This window comes from Lepidothrix coronata, unplaced genomic scaffold (genome assembly GCF_001604755.1).
Source record: "Lepidothrix coronata isolate B3197 unplaced genomic scaffold, Lepidothrix_coronata-1.0 Scaffold13, whole genome shotgun sequence".
NCBI lineage: Eukaryota > Metazoa > Chordata > Aves > Passeriformes > Pipridae > Lepidothrix > Lepidothrix coronata.
Window position 1 is genome coordinate 3124773 of NW_016690193.1, and position 17035 is coordinate 3141807.

Sequence of the window (17035 nt, forward strand, 5' to 3'; positions counted from 1 at the left end):
TGGCCAAGTTTAAAAAAAAAATTATTTGCATTAAATATGAGAAGCTTTTAACACATTTAGGATGCAGTTTCATAATCATTTAAAGTCACTCTATGTCCAAGTTACCACCAAGAGAGATTGTCATGTCTCCTGTATTCTTCCTTGCCCCATGTTCTTGCATTCTGCATTGTGTTAAGAAAAGTTGAAATTTTTTTTTTCCTTAGTTAAAACAATGCATGAATAAAGCAACAAGAAGTGTTAAACATGTCTGACTTTTCCTTTTGATGGATCATTTCTGAGATGTTCTCTTTAATCTTTTTTTCAATGTCTCTGTTTGTTTTTATAGATGGGAAAGGCACTAAGGCACAGAATCTAAGAAGGTATTTCATCCTCCTTTATTTAAAAAGAAAAAATTAAATGTTCCAGCTAGATATTTGCTAAAGTTTAATCACTTGTGGATTAAAAGTTAGAAATATTTCTCTTTTTTTCAAACCGTGTGTTTAAGTTACATAAAACAAGCAAATCCTGACACCTTCATTTTTCTAGTTTTGCCATATTTACATTCAAATAATTTTTTTTTCAACGGCCACATTATATTTTCATTTGGATTTCCTTAGAGAAAAAAGAAAATTATCCAAGGGACAAATTTTTGCATAGCAAGTGCAATTCAGGAAGTGGTAGAATCTCATTGTGCAACAGCCGACATTGTGCTGTCCCTGTCCCGTGCCATCACAGCACCATTAGCCGAAATCAGCCAAGCACACTTGATCCAAGTTGCAGAGTGTTACGTCACACATACCTCTTCGACAGGGCATTTTGGATGTGCACTATTCATGAGTGCTAAAGGAAAAAAAGAAGGGGTTACAGAAGACAAAGAGGAGGTGAAGGAGAACAAACTAAGGCTTCAGAGCGCCAGAACCCACGATCAAATGGGTTAGTCATGCAAGGATAGTGCGTGTGCCAGTGTTGCAAGGAGCCAACTGTAATGTCTATTAACAAATAGTGTCTTAAAAATGAAAATAAAATTAGATTTTATTTCTAGCTGCATGTCAATTTTAACACTGACTCTTCAGAAGTTTCCCTCGCAATAAATTAACCATGAAGACTATAAATGAACATGGAAATGTCCACTGTATGGCTCAACAAGGAACCACTGTAGGAATGAGGAGAGGGAAATCAAATCTCTTTGAATGCTTAAAATCATGGTTTATTTGGGTCTGCCCTTTTTACCTTCCAAAAGTAATGGTTTACACCAACGAGTTGATACAGATGCAAAAAAGGCTGGGATCTCATAATTTATACTCTCACCTATCAAAGAGCTATGGGCAGGCAAGTTGAACCCAGTAAGAGGTACACACCTCTTACCAAACTTTTGGGTATGACTGCACATCTGCTAAACGAGTTCTGTAAAAAGTGTTTGGCTAAGATAAGTAAATATAAATCCCCTACACCTCATCTTCACTTTCTTCTTCAGACATCTTAACACAGCATTGATCTAATACACACATTGGAAGACAAAAACTCAAACTGAATCAAATCAACCAAACCCAAGATTACTTCAGGAAAGAGGATGGAAAAAAAGTGTTTGTTCGGTAAATGTATTCAATACAAAGGCTTGGGTTATAGCTGAATTACAATGATAAGGGTGTGAGAAATAAAACCTAATTAATAAGGAATGTAAAACTGAATTGATAAATCTGTCACCTAATTCCATTATTTCTTCACGTCTAAGTAAATTCTACATGCTGTTTTCTCCTGTGAGATTCTAAATCTGCTTCTATTTATCAAAATTACTAAAACAAATAGGAAAAACCTAAAAGCAGTTTGAAATACCTTTTTCATTTCTTAACATAGGTCAAAAAAATGCACTGAGGTATTTATGCAATCCATCAAACTCCAAATTTCAAGTGAAAACAACACATTAAAATACTTATATAAAATAACACTTTACTAGTAGATATAAATATGTCTCTTTAAAAGGACTAATATCCAAGCCATCACATATGTTTTCAGAATGTGCTCATTCTGCTTGGAAAAAAAAATCTCCCAGGCATTTATGGAATCAAGTTACTTCCATGTGTATAAACATTTAATATAAACATTTATTTTTTAATGACACTGACAAAGTTCTTCCCTCCTTCCATCAACATCTCCTCTCTTTTTGCTGTCACATTCTTTTTAAAACCCCACTTTTAGAACATGTTTTTTTCTGGAAGTTCTTTAGAGGATTTAAATCCACAGTAGAAGCAGAGGTGAAATCAACTGCATCTTCCGCTCTCAGGTATTCCACAAACGCTAGACAAAAGAAAATATAAACTTTCCAAACAATCCTTGCCCCCAGACTTGCAGGGGGTTTATTCCTTTACCATTTCAAACAAAAGAATTTAAATTAAAAAGTGTAGGAAAGAAGACACGAATTGGTAAAATATGGTACACACCTGAGTTAAAAACACAAGAGAAAAACCTGCAGCTATTTTTCTGGCCTTGTGGTCTTTCAATCTTCTAAGTCTATACTTTATTCCCTTTGTGGATTGCCTTGAAAAAGCATGCTACTAATTTTCCCCTCATATTTCAAATTATGACAGCTTTAAGATTTGAAAAACCTTTCTTCCATCAGGGGAGTCAGTGGAAATGTATTTCAGTGCTGTTTGGTACACTGGCAACTGAAAACAGTTGGATTCTCAACCTCTACACTAAGAAATGCTCAGGGTGAGAATTACTGACTTTTCTAGAAGATTATGCTTAGGGGTATTTAAATAAAAGATAACCAAAGAAGTTACAGAAGGGGTGGGAGAGGAAAATCTCAGTATATAAAATCCCCACTTCCTCACCTTATAACTTTTTTGGTCTTGGGTGGGGAAAAAAATCAAATCAACCCATAAAATTGTCACTATTTATTTCTGGTAGTGTCAACGTGGCACTTTAATTATTAGTTAGTGTCAATGAGGCATCTAAATGTGTTTAACCTAGTATAATAGAATTTAAACAAGGATTAATGGTAATACTGTAAATAGAGGCCAGATCAGTGACTTACAGATTCATCTTTTGTACGTTTCTTACAAGCATTACTTAGTGGGCTTTTATCCATTATTTTTAAAAGTGCAGAGGTAAAGGGTACTCTATTTGTGCTGTATACTTATGTTTCAAATATTTGTCCTCTACTGTTTCTCTGGGTCCTACTGTTCAAGTGCAGTTAATATGTCACTCATATTTGAAACACATTAAGATTATGGTGCAGGGGGGCATTTTAAGCAATGGGATCAAAATGCCTGTGTAAGTACAACAACCATCACACCACAAACCCATAAACTTTGATGCTACAGACAAGCTGGAGGCAACAGAAGTCTGATATGCAGATATGAGCCTTTGGAAAAGAGCTGAACTAGAATTTACAGTATTTCAGGCAACTTTTTTAGGCAATATAGAGGCAACTGAAGTTAATTCAAGGATTTGCTCAGAGATAATGTTCTGCTGTGATCTTTGAGTGCTTCCACAATATGTACACTGCATAACAATATTTGCATGCTCTCTTTGCATAGCAAATCTCTATGAAATACTGAACACTTTTGTCATTGCAGAGTGCTTTAAAAGCAAGTTTCATTTTGCATTAGGTTGGAAACATAACCTCAAATAGCCCAAGTCTTTCTACAAGGATGATGTGTACCAATATTTAAAACCACACCTTCTTTGAATTCTTTGTAACACCAGGCTAGACATTTCTACCACCAATCCTATAAAATATGTAGTCTGTTAGACTGAGAAGTTATTTATTTCCCTATATAGATGCCTAGGAATGAAGTTTATTCATTATATCGCAAGGAGAGTCTCCAGAGTGGGCAAACACTCCCTTCCCTACAAAGTAATCCAGTTGGAAGAGCTGACAGAAGAGTCCCATGCAAGAGGTCATGCTTGTAGTCCTTGCAGTATCAAAATTGTTACATGGTTGCAGAGGTCCTTCTTCAGGGAACACTAAAAGGATCAGATAATCAAGCCAAAACTAGGAAAAAAATACTCAATTTTGCCCAAGATCTGATTAGACTATTTCTGTAGATGTGGAGGTTCAAACTAATTAAAACTTTTCATGCATCTCTGAAGTAAGAGAGTTGAAGTTTTTCTCCAAAACTGTTTCTTGGCACAAGAGGGAGGTCTTGCTCCTTTTCTCCTAGTTCTGTTTCCAGGCATCTCAGGGAAATGTTAGGTTGTCTGATGTTAGAGCTGGGCTGACTTAATGCTTGAATGTAGCTAAAGAGATAGTGATGCCCAATTCCCCTTCCAAACATGGATTTTTGTCTCCTCCTGAATGAACATTAGCACTCATATGACCCCACAGTGACTTCAGAGTGTTAAATGAAAAAAAAAAGCACTATCTGCACACTTTTTGTCCTGTTTAATCTCCTTTAACCTGCTCACCTTGGGTTCAGATCACCAGCAGCACAGGGGAAGGAACGTGCCACCCCCAAAAGCAGTCTCTACTTCCTGCCTCTGCTTCCTGGTTCCAGTGCTCTGTGCAGCATCAGGAAGGGAACTGATCAAAAAAATAACATAGGGGGGTAACAGGGATTCCTCTTCCCACCCCCAGTGTGGTCATATGCCCTTTTCACAGCTGATCTAACTGCTGGGCTCCAAGAGGCTGGCACTGCTGCTGAATAAAATCTTCATAACTACACCCTGTAGTTTCACTCAAATTGGACAATCACAATTTATGAAGGCACTTCACTCCTACCTACACCTTTACTTGGGCTGTATGTTTCTGCCTCTGCACCATTCCCTGCACTATGCCAGCCCAAATGTTTGTGCAGATGGGGAAGACAATGAGGTCACGGAATTGATCTGGTTGGGAAAATATGGGAGCCAAAAGAATCTAGGAAGCCCCCAAACAAAACAAACAAAAATGAAAAACAAACAAAACCCACAGCCAAAAATGGCTGCAAAACTGCCAAATGGAAAGCCACAGCCTCAGAGTGCATACAAGCTGTTACATGTCCTTCATTCAGCCACATATTTGCTTAGGACAGAATGAGAATAGAACAAGCCTACAGGCTATTTCAACATTTTAGGGTAAGAGACTTGCTTCCGTAGCCCTGCTCCTTAACAACACCCTGTTCTGGATGAGTGGAGAAGCGAGTGAAAACACTGTTCCCCTTTGTCTCACTGCTGCAGCACTTGGCTTGCCTCTTTTTACTTTCTTTGGCATTCTTGCGCATGTTGCTGCGCTGGCGTCAATGGAAATAGTTTTGCTGATTTCAGTGGGAGCTGGGTTAAGTGGTGTGTCCTGGCCTGAGACCATCATGAAAAATCCTAGGGTAACTTTTTTGAAGAGCTGAGATTAAAAGACTACTCCTGAGCAGATCTCACGTTCACATGCTTGCTTTGTTCAAGTTACGTTGGGTTCTTTTCTGAATTCTATGGAACGATCAAACAACTGAAAATGACACCATCTTTCTGTGCAGAGTTGTAGTCAGGGTGACAAAGGAAAACAAATCCTCCTTCTCTTCAGCCACAAGACAGACTTCTCAATACAAAGTGATAAACAGCATTGTCCACAGGTGGGTAAGTTGAAACTCTGTACATACTTACCATGTTTCTTGAAAATTTGAGAATAACAACCCACAGAAGCTTTGATTAAGAAATAAAGAAAGATTTCTAATTCCTTTAGGGAAATACACTTTTCTAGATAATACCATAGCTTTTCCAGATTAATGTCAAGGGGAGTTAGGAATTATTGTGTCTATTTTAATTTAGGTCAATTCACAGGATTGGTTACTGGTATACAAAGAACTATAGTTTCATATACAATGCCTTGCTATGTGCATGGATTTTTTTTTTTTCTAGCTTATTATCTGAATAATTCACATGGTACTTATACTTCATCATAGCTATTCACATATTAATATTAATAAGTAAATAGCACATGAGCCACAGCTTCCTGACTAGATTTTTACTTGATTATGCCTCAAGACAAAGTATCATTTGCTACTATATTTTCAAAAACACAGATATCAAATGCCTAATGATCTCCTAGATGGTGTCTCACTTAGGCAAGGTACTGGGGCTTAGGCACTCTGAATCAATTTCTGACTCCACCACAAAAGGCCCTCTGTGATCTGGTGCTCTCTGTTTTCCAGTTTCCATCCATAGCAGCAACAGCACAGATAAAGTGCTGCATTTTAACTACAGCATCATGCAGACTTGCTCTGAGTAAAGCTTTCATGATGTCCTTTCACTACCTCCAATTCAATCCATACTAATGAGTCCCTGACTAATAGGTCCAGGAGAAACAGATCAGTAGTACATACACTAATTTATTTTTCCCCATAGCAGAATCCTTAGGGTTGTTTCATTAATATGAAATTGGACAGACAGACAGGAAGTAAAAATGAAAAGTGGAAGAAAGAAGCAGCATAAAATACTTAGAAAGATGCAGCTGAAGAAATTCTCTGCCTGGAAATATCATGAGCAGGGAAAAGGGAAACGGAGTCAAATGATGAAATGGAGGAAGAAGAGCTTGGACTCTCATTCAAGATTTATAAACAATTTTTTGTTTTCCAAAATAAGCCCATTACATGAGTATAATCCTGTCCCCGGTACAGTCAATGACCAGTTGCTGCAGATTTCTACTAAAATAAAACAATCTTCTGTTTTGTCAAGTGAACCAAAAATTGGCATATGTAACCCAAAGCTCTTCAGAGATGGATCACATCTGTGCACAGATGCACTAGTGGACAAATAAGAGAATGTTACTAACTGGAAATAAGGAACAGCCCATCAGCAAAGCAAAAAGATGGTCTAAAAACAAGAAGAGAGAGAAAAATTATAGACCCCCAGAGCCTGCTAGCTACTTTGTTTTCACATACAAAGTTAAACAGTTACTAAAAATGAAGATGTATCAATCTTACAATATTATAGTTTTCAAGAAATAGGAAAAGTAGACTTACATCTCTTGATTGCTGCTCTTATGGATGACAAAGGTCCTTGGCTTAATGGAGGAAAACAAATTATTACAATGTGGTTAATGTCTCAAAGAGGAAACAACTAAGTAACATCATGCAGAAATTCCCCGTATATTTTAAAGGGTCTGCCAAGCTCATTTTTCCCCTACGTTGTTATCGTACAAAAACTTATCCAAAACTCCTGAAGTAAACAACCATACCCACCCCCTTCTAACGAAAACCAGGTTACAGTTTAGCTTCAAGACTCTGCAAAGATAGAAAGCCTATTATTAAATGCATTATTTCTCTCAATTGTGCATTGAAGTTCACGTTCTGTTTCCTGTGGGTGTGTATATTCGCAGATTATAAGCATTTAATGACTCAGCATCCTCAGAAATAAATAAAACTTACACAGACAAGTAAAAACTTACAGCCTCTTTGCTAAATATTTTTAACAATTAGTTAACAATTTGTCTTCTCTTTCAGTCGAGATTGCATTTTTCAGTAATAACTTGGTGGGTGGGGTTAGGCAGGAAGACAACATGACCAAAAATTTGTTGATGCACAAGGATAGAAAAATGTTTCCTTTTGCCAACTCATCTGTTTTCTTGGTAAGACTAAGGTTTCTGATGCTTCTCTTCAGAATGTCTTATTTAACAGACACAGCAGTCCTTACTATTTTTGCAGGTAAAAATCAAATTTAATTTGGGATTACCACTTTCAGAAACATTGCTAACCTGAAGAATATGGTACCTCTACTTCGTGCAAAGCTACAGAGGAGATTAAAAAAACAAACAAACACAACAAACAACTAGTTCAGAAAAAAATGGGTTTTTTCCTCTTTTTTCTTTCTTTTTTTTACCACAAGAGGTAAAGAATACTTATTGGTGAGAAACTTGTGGAAGTGCTGAATAGTCTTTTTAAAGGCTGAAAATAAATAGACTATATCTGATTCAAATTAATACAATATTCTAATTACAACACAAAGGTATACTATCAGCTTTTTCCAGAAACATTCTACCACCAGCCTTCATTAGCAGTAGAATGTTAGTACAGGGAGGACATTAGCATTTTAACTCTGCTCTCCCTCTGACTGCAACAGGCAGCGCAGCACACCAGCTCTGTCAGGGCTCAGTTTAGCTCCACATGCACATGATAGCTGCAATTACTCCAGTGGGATGAGGAACAGGGGGATTTGGAGGAGAGAAGAAAGAGACAGTCAAAAAGGATGTGGATGAAAAACGTCCTCTCTCTACAGTCATTCTGGAGACTAATTAAGACTAGAAATGCATGTTGCTCTGATTGAACTGTTTTCTGAAATAGTCTGGCTACTCTAGGATAAACAATGCCTGTTTGTCTGGTTTCAGAAACAGTTCAAATGTGGCTTGGCCCCAATCCACACTGCTAGCAAAGCTGCATTAGAAAACATTTCTATCAGTCATATTTCACTCTGCATTCTCAGCAGAAAAGGGTTCTAATTTTCCTTCAAAGTGTCTCATCACAATAGAGCCTTATCTTTAAGAAACACTTTCAGTTGTGTGTTCCTCACAGATGTACCCCAGACTCCCTTTTTAATTCTTCGTATCTCAAGTCTCTTGCTTTTGGATGTTCATTTTTGAAGCTTTATTCTTCTGCTTTCATTTCTAACTACAATTTTTAAGGTTTTAATTTAATCATATTTAGTATCATACAGGAAGGACACCGAAGTCTGGTAACATGAATCTAAAATCTTCTGGAGCAGCAATAACTTTCTATACTCAGAATTCAAGATTTACCTAAGTTTTATAGGCAGAAATTAGAAAATCTATAAAGTGTGCATATTCAAGTATCAGTAAGAATGAAAAGGAACATGTGAAGTTTCTTTTTTCCACTAGCAAAAGCCCCTTGACCCACTGCGATTTGCCTCGGAATCTGATAAGCACTTTCATATACAAGCAAGTATTTTTGGCTAGAAATCATAGGAGTCATCATGCAGACACAAGTTTGAGCTTTCCATGTGACATGAGGACCAAAAGGATATAGAAAACATTTTTAAAATCAAAATGCAAAGAACAAAGATGCAAAACCTCTCATGAAACCAACCTAGTGAAGTTGAAGCATGGATATATCAAGAGCAAGGCAGTTCAAGTATGCAACTACTTGTGTAATTTAGAACCCAAGATAATATGGTTCTGTTAGAAAATTTATGAGCTCACAGGCAAAACAAGCCGTTAACAGACAGTTCTTCTTTTCCACTTTCCATTAACAGGTCACCCATCAACAACCTTTTGGCAAAGCACTACATTTCCTGTCCCAAGGAGAGTTTCATTCACATCTAGCTTACAATTACTTCAACCCTTTAAAAACTTGGAAATGAGAGGGGATGCATTATTTTTTTCCGCATGAAGCCCTGTAAAGGAACTGCAAGCTTCATAACTTTGTTAAATATTAAATCCCAGTAACTTAAATAAGATGCTGTTCTTGAGGCAACTGGTGATTTTGCCCATACCTTATGCTGAGCTAATCCCTTCCTCCTCCACCAGCAACAATTTCTGGACTCTTACCCTGTCTTGCAAAGAGAGAAGTGATAAGGTTGCTAATCCCCACCTCTGTTCTGCAGTTAATGACATGTTTTCTCTCAAGCCATCCAAATAATTAACATAACCAAATCAAATTTAATTCTCCTATTTGATGAGGTAGGAGCTGCACCAATTACTATACTGCATGGTCCTTGCCTCTTTCCCACCTCCTCCTCCTGTCCATAAGGCATGGCAATGAACCAGAGCGCAGAGAAAATCCTCACAAACACACATGCTGAGGAAAAAATTAATACACATGGGACCAGAATCAGAGTCCTGGTCCCAGTGTGACTCCCCTAACAGACCTGAGGGGACAGTGTGCCAACAACTAGCCCCTGGGGGTGGGGGACAGCAGCTCCTTTGTCGCCCTGCAATGTACACAAGCAAAGTCCAAACTTATGTTGCTGGAAGAAAACAGTGCAGACAGCAGAAGTTTCAGAGCATTTAAGACTGATAAACATTAGCTCCAACAACACCACAGTCGTATCTAATATGGAACAAGTAAAGATGCAAACTATTCATTCATCTCCATCCCCCCCCCCAATTTAGAATGCAGGAGAGCAATTCCTCTCACATCTGCACATTTATCCTAGACCTTGCTCGCTGTTAATTTAAAGCACAAACTTTGTTTCATTTCCAGCTATGGCAGAAGCTTTGTTGAGCTTCCCCTGCCAGCCCCTCAAAACCCACCTCTGTCTGGTCCTTCGTGTACCCAGACAACCCCAGTCAATAGGTTCAGAGGGGATCTGTAAGCTGCTGTGCCTGCTATGCACAGTAGTGCATAGTTGGGTACTTTAAGTCAGCAGTAATATGAAAAGGGCCCCATGGGTCACCATGTCTGAAAGATAAAGAACATGGAGTGGTGTGTTTGAAGCTGTTAAACACCTACTCCCTCTTCCTTGGCAGGCTTTACTCTGGGTTTCAAGGACAGGTTTTCTAAATATAAACACTTGAGGAAAATGCTTCAAAAGCCTATTTTAGGTCCGTGCATTAGGGAAATAAAATTGCCACTAACTAGACTGGTCAAAGAGCTGTAAACTCTTTTTTTAGCAGAGTAAGTGCAACTCCCGTGCATAAACCAGGGTCTCTCCCTCATTAAGGGCTCTGCTTCAACACTTACTTGACTGAGCAGTGTGTCTCTTCAAACGCAACTCCAGTGCAGCTACAGTATTTCTCAAAGGCCTGCTCCTGTGGGGTGACTCCTGACCCAACACAGCGACTGTGGGAGTATCACTCACCTCGACAGTCCCTGCAGAGCTGAGGAGGGGAGGTGCTGTTTAAGTGGAATAAAGCTCAAATCACACAGGCATCTTTGAGCAAGCAGGCAGGGATTTGTGTCTGCCCAGAGCAGGACAGCTACCTAAGCAAAGAGGCCAGGAAGTTCTGGACTACCTGTTTCCGGAGCAGCAGCATCTCCAGCTCAGCCAAGGGCACCCCACAGACGCATTCCCACCAGCTGGCTGACGGTGAGGCAGCTCTGCTTCTGAGCACAAACAGGCAAAGGAGTGCTGGACTTTGCCTACCTCTGGAGAGCACAGGCAGGAGTGGCAGGTGACTGCTCCCTTCCTGCCTGTGAGCATAACCACAAACACCTAGGGAAGGTCTCCCCCGGCTATCTACAGTCTTCTGCTCCACAGGCTGTGGTACTGCTTGGGATACAAAAGACTTCCCAAGCTACCATCCTGTCTCAGCATCTCTCCTTCATCTACCTCTATCACTCTCCTAATGGCTTGCACAGGATTCTCAGCAGGAATTGGGCACTCCTCCATATTGCCTGCTCCCTTTATCAGAACCAGGACCTTTGGTTTATTTATCTAAACTGACATAACCATGAATATTCTAAAGGAAAACTGATTGCATCGCTTTCAGACATCACTCTAGAAATACACAAAAGCCTGGAGGGAAAAAAAAGAGGTAACAAAAAAATAATGAAAAAGAATGTTCACTTGTTCTAAAATATTAATATTCTGAAGCATCTATTCCAAAGTCTCAAAATTTACCCTTTACGTCAAGGTATATGAACGTTTCATACAGTATCAGTCCTTAGGTTCACATACCCATGTAAAAGTTCAATGTATTTCTAATTATGATGGTTACTGACCCTGTCTTATACACACACACACGCAGAGTAGAAAGAACTAAAATGTTGCTATTTTTAATGTCTTGTGACTTCTTTGAATGTGAGCCAAGAATTTTAAAATAGTTAATGTTGAAATTACTGTGAAGCAAAACACTAGTTTAATAAAAGGCATCATATATTCCTCTCAGTTACTTTAGAAATCATGCCACCTTTATAACAGCCAGTGTACTACAGTGGAACATTTAAAAAACTTATTAGAAGACATTATTCGAAATACAAAATGTTTAAAACATCACCTAAATGATTTCACTGCAGACTGAGTCACAGAAAGACGTTAATAATTTAATAGCTAAATTGAGGGCGGTGCAAAAGATCAGATTTATCACCACTTGTAGACCAAAGACAGATCTATTAGTTCAACCAAAAAGCTCCTAAAGCGAGAACAGAAGACTCACAACTATCCCAAATTCATAATGTGGGTGCAGTAGACAGAACTGTATTAATCCTGTGGATTAAATGAATCTACACTGAAAATGTATCCACATGATCAGCCTCTTCAATGCCTCCACTGCAGAGGAGTCCCAGTCCCCCAGCTGATATGTGTAAATTCACTCACATGGCACATGGAGCCCAGGTGCAGTTTCCCCATTAGTGTAAGAGAAGTGGACGCTGCGTAGCCAATAGTCCCACCTGTCCCAAGATCACCATTTCCACCAGCTTTCTTTTGTTGGTGCTGGCATGGTCACAAGTCTGCTGGATCAGCCATGTGATTTTGTTAACAACAAAGAATCCCATTCCAAATACTCCGATTAGTTTTCAGCCAGACAGGCCAACTGCTCCAGCTGGCTGCAGAGCCACACAAGCATCAGGGTGGCACTGGAGTAGCGATGGGAGCAGACAGACAGGCAGGCCAGCACAGTCCTTGGGGTAAGCAGCTCAGCCTCTACTCACAAAAACAAACCTTAAGTCTATGACTCTGCAGCTAATCTGACAGCAAATCACCAAATGCTGGTTATGTTTCATGTCAGCTGTTCTTCTCATCCTTCAGTATCGGTTTGTTATCGAAAAACTCTTTCATTTTTTTTCCTGTTAGTGTTGGCCATCCATATTGGCCCACTAGGAGATCAGACAGGTACTAGAAAAACACAGTTGGCAGCAGCCTGGCACCACAGTGGTCTTTCTGTAAAATCAAGATGCACTTGCATGTTCTCTGCTAAATCATGGGGTATTGTCGTGGCCCTGTGGGTACAAGAGGCTAATGAAGATCCAGTCACCTAAGAAATCACATGCTCAATAGTACGGATCTGGTAATCTATGAAATTAAGACCTACCCTTGTAACAATTTTACCTCTCTCTTGGGTCCAGCCCCAAAAGCAAGTAATCTGGAACCAGTAATTAAGTCCAGCGACAATTCAATCCTCATCAATATGCTGAGGATGTCTACTTCTGCACCACTTAATGAATGCCGCAACTGCGACTTCCCACTGTCTGGACAAGTGAGGATGTAGTTAAGAAGCAGCTAAAATCCAGCTGCTCTGCTAATTAAAACAGCTCACGTTGATCAGCATAGGGAAATCCTTCCAGGAATTGCTCTCTAGCTGTTTCTTCAACCACTTATTACATATTCATGTGCCTGTCACTGTCATACTTGGGGATTGTATTTCAGCAACTGAACCTTCAATTTTAAGGCAGAACACAGGCAGGAAGTCAAAGCAAATCATGGCAGCAGATGATAACATTTCACACTTTGATTCCCACAGCAACCTAGAAGTCATGAGGTTACAACAGCTTCCACACTTAATAACACAGCTTAGATCTTGAAGCTGAAACACCTCCCAAATTTTTTGTCAATCTGAGTCACTCAGCTCGTGTGCAGCCTGAACCAACTCTCTCCTGATCCAGAGCTACAGATACACCAGCTAGATTTCCATGAGCATTTTCTTTCAGTCAACAACCTGAGCTGAACTGCTCCTTGCCCCACAACGGCTGTACAAACACGTGCATTCCAGAAAGGCAAATCCTTAGACCATGATTCAGGTCATGCTCAGTCTTCATTGTATATTGACTGATTCTAGCTCCCAATAAAATGTACATGACAAGAAGACTTTGGCCTTCCTGGAACAGCTAAAAAGATTCCCTGCTATGCCATCTATCAACATATTTTTACTCACTGCTGTGATAAGACTGCTTGTATGTTTTGATTGAAATCAGTAAATAGTATTTATGCTTTAATAACAATTTAACCTTGGTAGTAAATAATTACAGCAGTAGAAAGCACCTATAATTGTAATAATAGCATAATAGCAATGTAGCACTGCAAATGTAAATGCAAGTATTACTGAACTGTCATAGTGATAAGTGACAGGATATTTGGGCCCGGAGAGCAATATATTCAGACACAAAAGTAAGGGTTAAAAAATGGAAGGGAAGAACTGGCTCTTTTAGATACAATAATTTAGCTGTAAACTGCAGCTTCTTCTGATGGAAATCCTTTACCACTAGAAGTCTTACGTAGTTTCTGCATTTGCACATGGGGAAAGATGACAGTGCCCTACTTCTACAGTTAAAGAGTACAAATCAGAGCTTATTTCTGAAAAATGGTGCTTTGATTCAATTATTTGCAGTTACATTTCAGTCAGTAAATCAAAGCCCTCTCTAGCGACTAACAGGACATTCTGCTTGCTTCATACCCTTCTGTACATCAAATACAACCTGGTGGCTGAATGAGCTCCAGAACCTTTTAATTGGCATCGCAGATGAATAAAACCCGGTTTAATCATGAAGGATGGAGCAGGACAAAGGAATAAAGAAAACATGTAGATCTGGATCTACAGGATTCAAGATATCTTTACAAGACTTTAACTATTATGAAGTATGGATATTAGATTTTTTTCAAATAGTTTCTATATTTTATAGAACATATAAGTATAGCATTAAGATTAAAGTTTTGTAAAAGGGGAAAAGTGGTATGTTAATGTCTTCATCTGACTAGAAACATTAATAATGATTACTAACAAAACAGATAACATTTGCTTTGCAGCAGTGAGTATCTTAAAACCCTACTGAACCAGTTATCTGCTGATAAGCAAAGAGAAAACAATAGGGGATGGGTGGGGAAAAATCACCCAAAGAAATTAAAAGATGGGTGTATTTGGGCTGGCCTTATGAAAACACAGAGGCTGAGAAGCTTTTGAATAGAATAAAGCAGAGCATGGCTCCAGAGAAGAACAAGGAGAAACTAAAGGGTGTTGACTGCAAGGGCGAGAACTCAGCAGGACCCAGAGGATGCAGATGCTGGGGGTGAGGAATCCAGCAGAGAAAGCTCAGGTGCTTGCAAGTATACAGACTTCAAAGACATCAGAGCAGTAATCAGACTGAAGGAACAAGGCATAGGTGTTTCTTATTTTGCCTAGATCTGTTTGTTTCCTGTGTAAAAATAATCTGTAAAATACAGGCCTGTTCGCTTCAATTATTGTGCATCCTTTAAGGAGGAAACTAGAGTATAAGGAAGGAGTTCCTGGGGAACCTTAAGGCATCTAAGGCCTGAGACAGGAGTCTCACTTCCCAGGAACAGTACCAAATAGTTTCTACACTCAGCAGCTGAAACAGTATCTGGATCCTGTCTAGTCAGAGATTAACAGCACATGATTCAAGCACTGTAATACAAAAGCCAGCTGTTTGAGAAGTACCTAAAATGTAAAGTTCAACCTAACCCATAGAACTGGCATTATGAGAAGTGTTCAGTGCTGGTGGGATCTCAGTGCCAAAAAAGCAGTTGAACACCTTTGAGAATTTCAAAGTTCGACAACTGCAAATGCTGAGCTCTTTGACAAGTCCATTCCATAGGCTTCCTGTGCTCCTTCAGTCTAATTCAACTTCTTCATAGGTCAGCCAAGTCAAATAAGCAGCAGGAAATGTGCTGGAGGTTAAGCTTTAGTTGAGTGAGGAAATAAAAGAAATTCTCTCATTGTTTTAATTATAGATGCGTGTTGAGAGCAAGGGTATTTCTTGTGAAGGGACAGTCTACAAGACAGAAATAATAATACATATGCATCAAACATAGTGAAGTCTTAATTCAGTGCTTAAAATGAGAAACAAAAAATCAAAAACCCCTCCACAGCATAAATGTGAACCAACAGCCAAAAGATGTGCTTAAGAATACTCCAAGGTCATCTGTATAAAGAAACATATTGGCTTCAAACTGGCCATTTATACTTATAAATAAATCATGTAACAAGCAGCAGAAACGCTAATTTTCAACCCTCCCACACTAAAGCCTCACAAAAGTAAAACTATCTTCATGTGTGATTGCATCTTGTTCCAATGTACAGCTGACTCACCCAGTTACACCCTATAGTACATGACACCCATGAACTTATAACAGTGGCCCTTACAGAATGCACAGTGCACCGAAATTGTGAAATAAAATCTCATAACCACACCCTTCACTGGACCTGTCTTTCCAGAAAGTGGCCTGCATGCAGCTCACTCAGAGAAATGGCATGTTTGCCTATACACTCTTCTCCTGCCCTTCCTGAAATGTTTCCTTTTCTTCTATACCACAGATATGGACAGGCTTTTGGATACAAAATACAGAAAATGATTCACCAGAAACTTGCACTACACAACAACAAACCATACATTCATGTATCTGTAGGTCTGCAATGTTAACCTCTGAGTTTAAATTTGACCTTAAACTTCAGTCCCTTTTAGACATTCACAATGATCCAGCAACGCTGAGATTAAGCTCAACCATTCCTGAAGATATGCATCAAAGATTACATTTCAAGTCTTTTAATTCTGATTGTACAAGGATCTTGGTAAGGTATAGTCTATAGGTGAAGTTAATACCTTTGCTAGCCCAAGCTGGGCAAAAGCAACCAACTTTACACATACTCTAATTCTTTTGCAAGGGTGAAATAAAAGCATCAACCAAGAGAGACAAAGAGCTCTGTTGATTTTTAGGAGTGATTTTAAAACCACACCTACAAAACCTGCATCTATCCCACACTGCAAAACCCTGACAGGTGGGAAGAACACTGAATTTGCTGTAAGAACACTCAGCATACCTACCTCAACAACTGAGAGAAGGTCTTTAACCTCTTGGGACACTTCTCCAGTGAAACAGATGTCATCTTTGAGGAAGTCACCAAGCAAACGTACTACAAGACAAAAGGAACTTCCTCCACCCTCAGTCATTTATCCTGGCTGTCTTACAACATCACAGACCTCAAATTATATGGCAAATCAGTAAATACTGCAGCCTCTAATGGATAATTATAGCTTGGAAGAAATAATCACTATCATCACCTTTTGCCACTCAACTACATTTAGCTTCAGAAACAAAACACCTTGTAGAACAGATTGAACCAGACCTTGCTGGAGCAACAGCCATAAGAAATACCTTGCTGAAACATTACACAGCCACAGAAGTCAATGCCCCTCCCTCACTTGTATCCCTCAAACACATGGCTCTATCACATGCTCCT

The 17035-nt window shown here is 39.1% G+C and overlaps 1 protein-coding gene across 4 annotated transcripts in view; it reads right to left on the reverse strand.

Moving 5' to 3' along the window:
- The window catches only part of SH3D19 (SH3 domain containing 19), an 86727-nt gene that overhangs the window by 34763 nt on the left and 34929 nt on the right, over positions 1–17035 (reverse strand). For 2 of the 4 annotated variants that reach the window (XM_017805799.1, XM_017805798.1), the window contains exon 3: positions 6915–6955. The exons of 1 other annotated variant lie outside the window; for it this stretch is intronic. In XM_017805799.1, the coding sequence (XP_017661288.1) occupies positions 6915–6955 (41 nt within the window). Of the gene's footprint in view, positions 1–778; positions 820–6914; positions 6956–17035 lie in introns of those variants that run through there. One more of the 4 variants, XM_017805800.1, reaches the window with a different exon arrangement.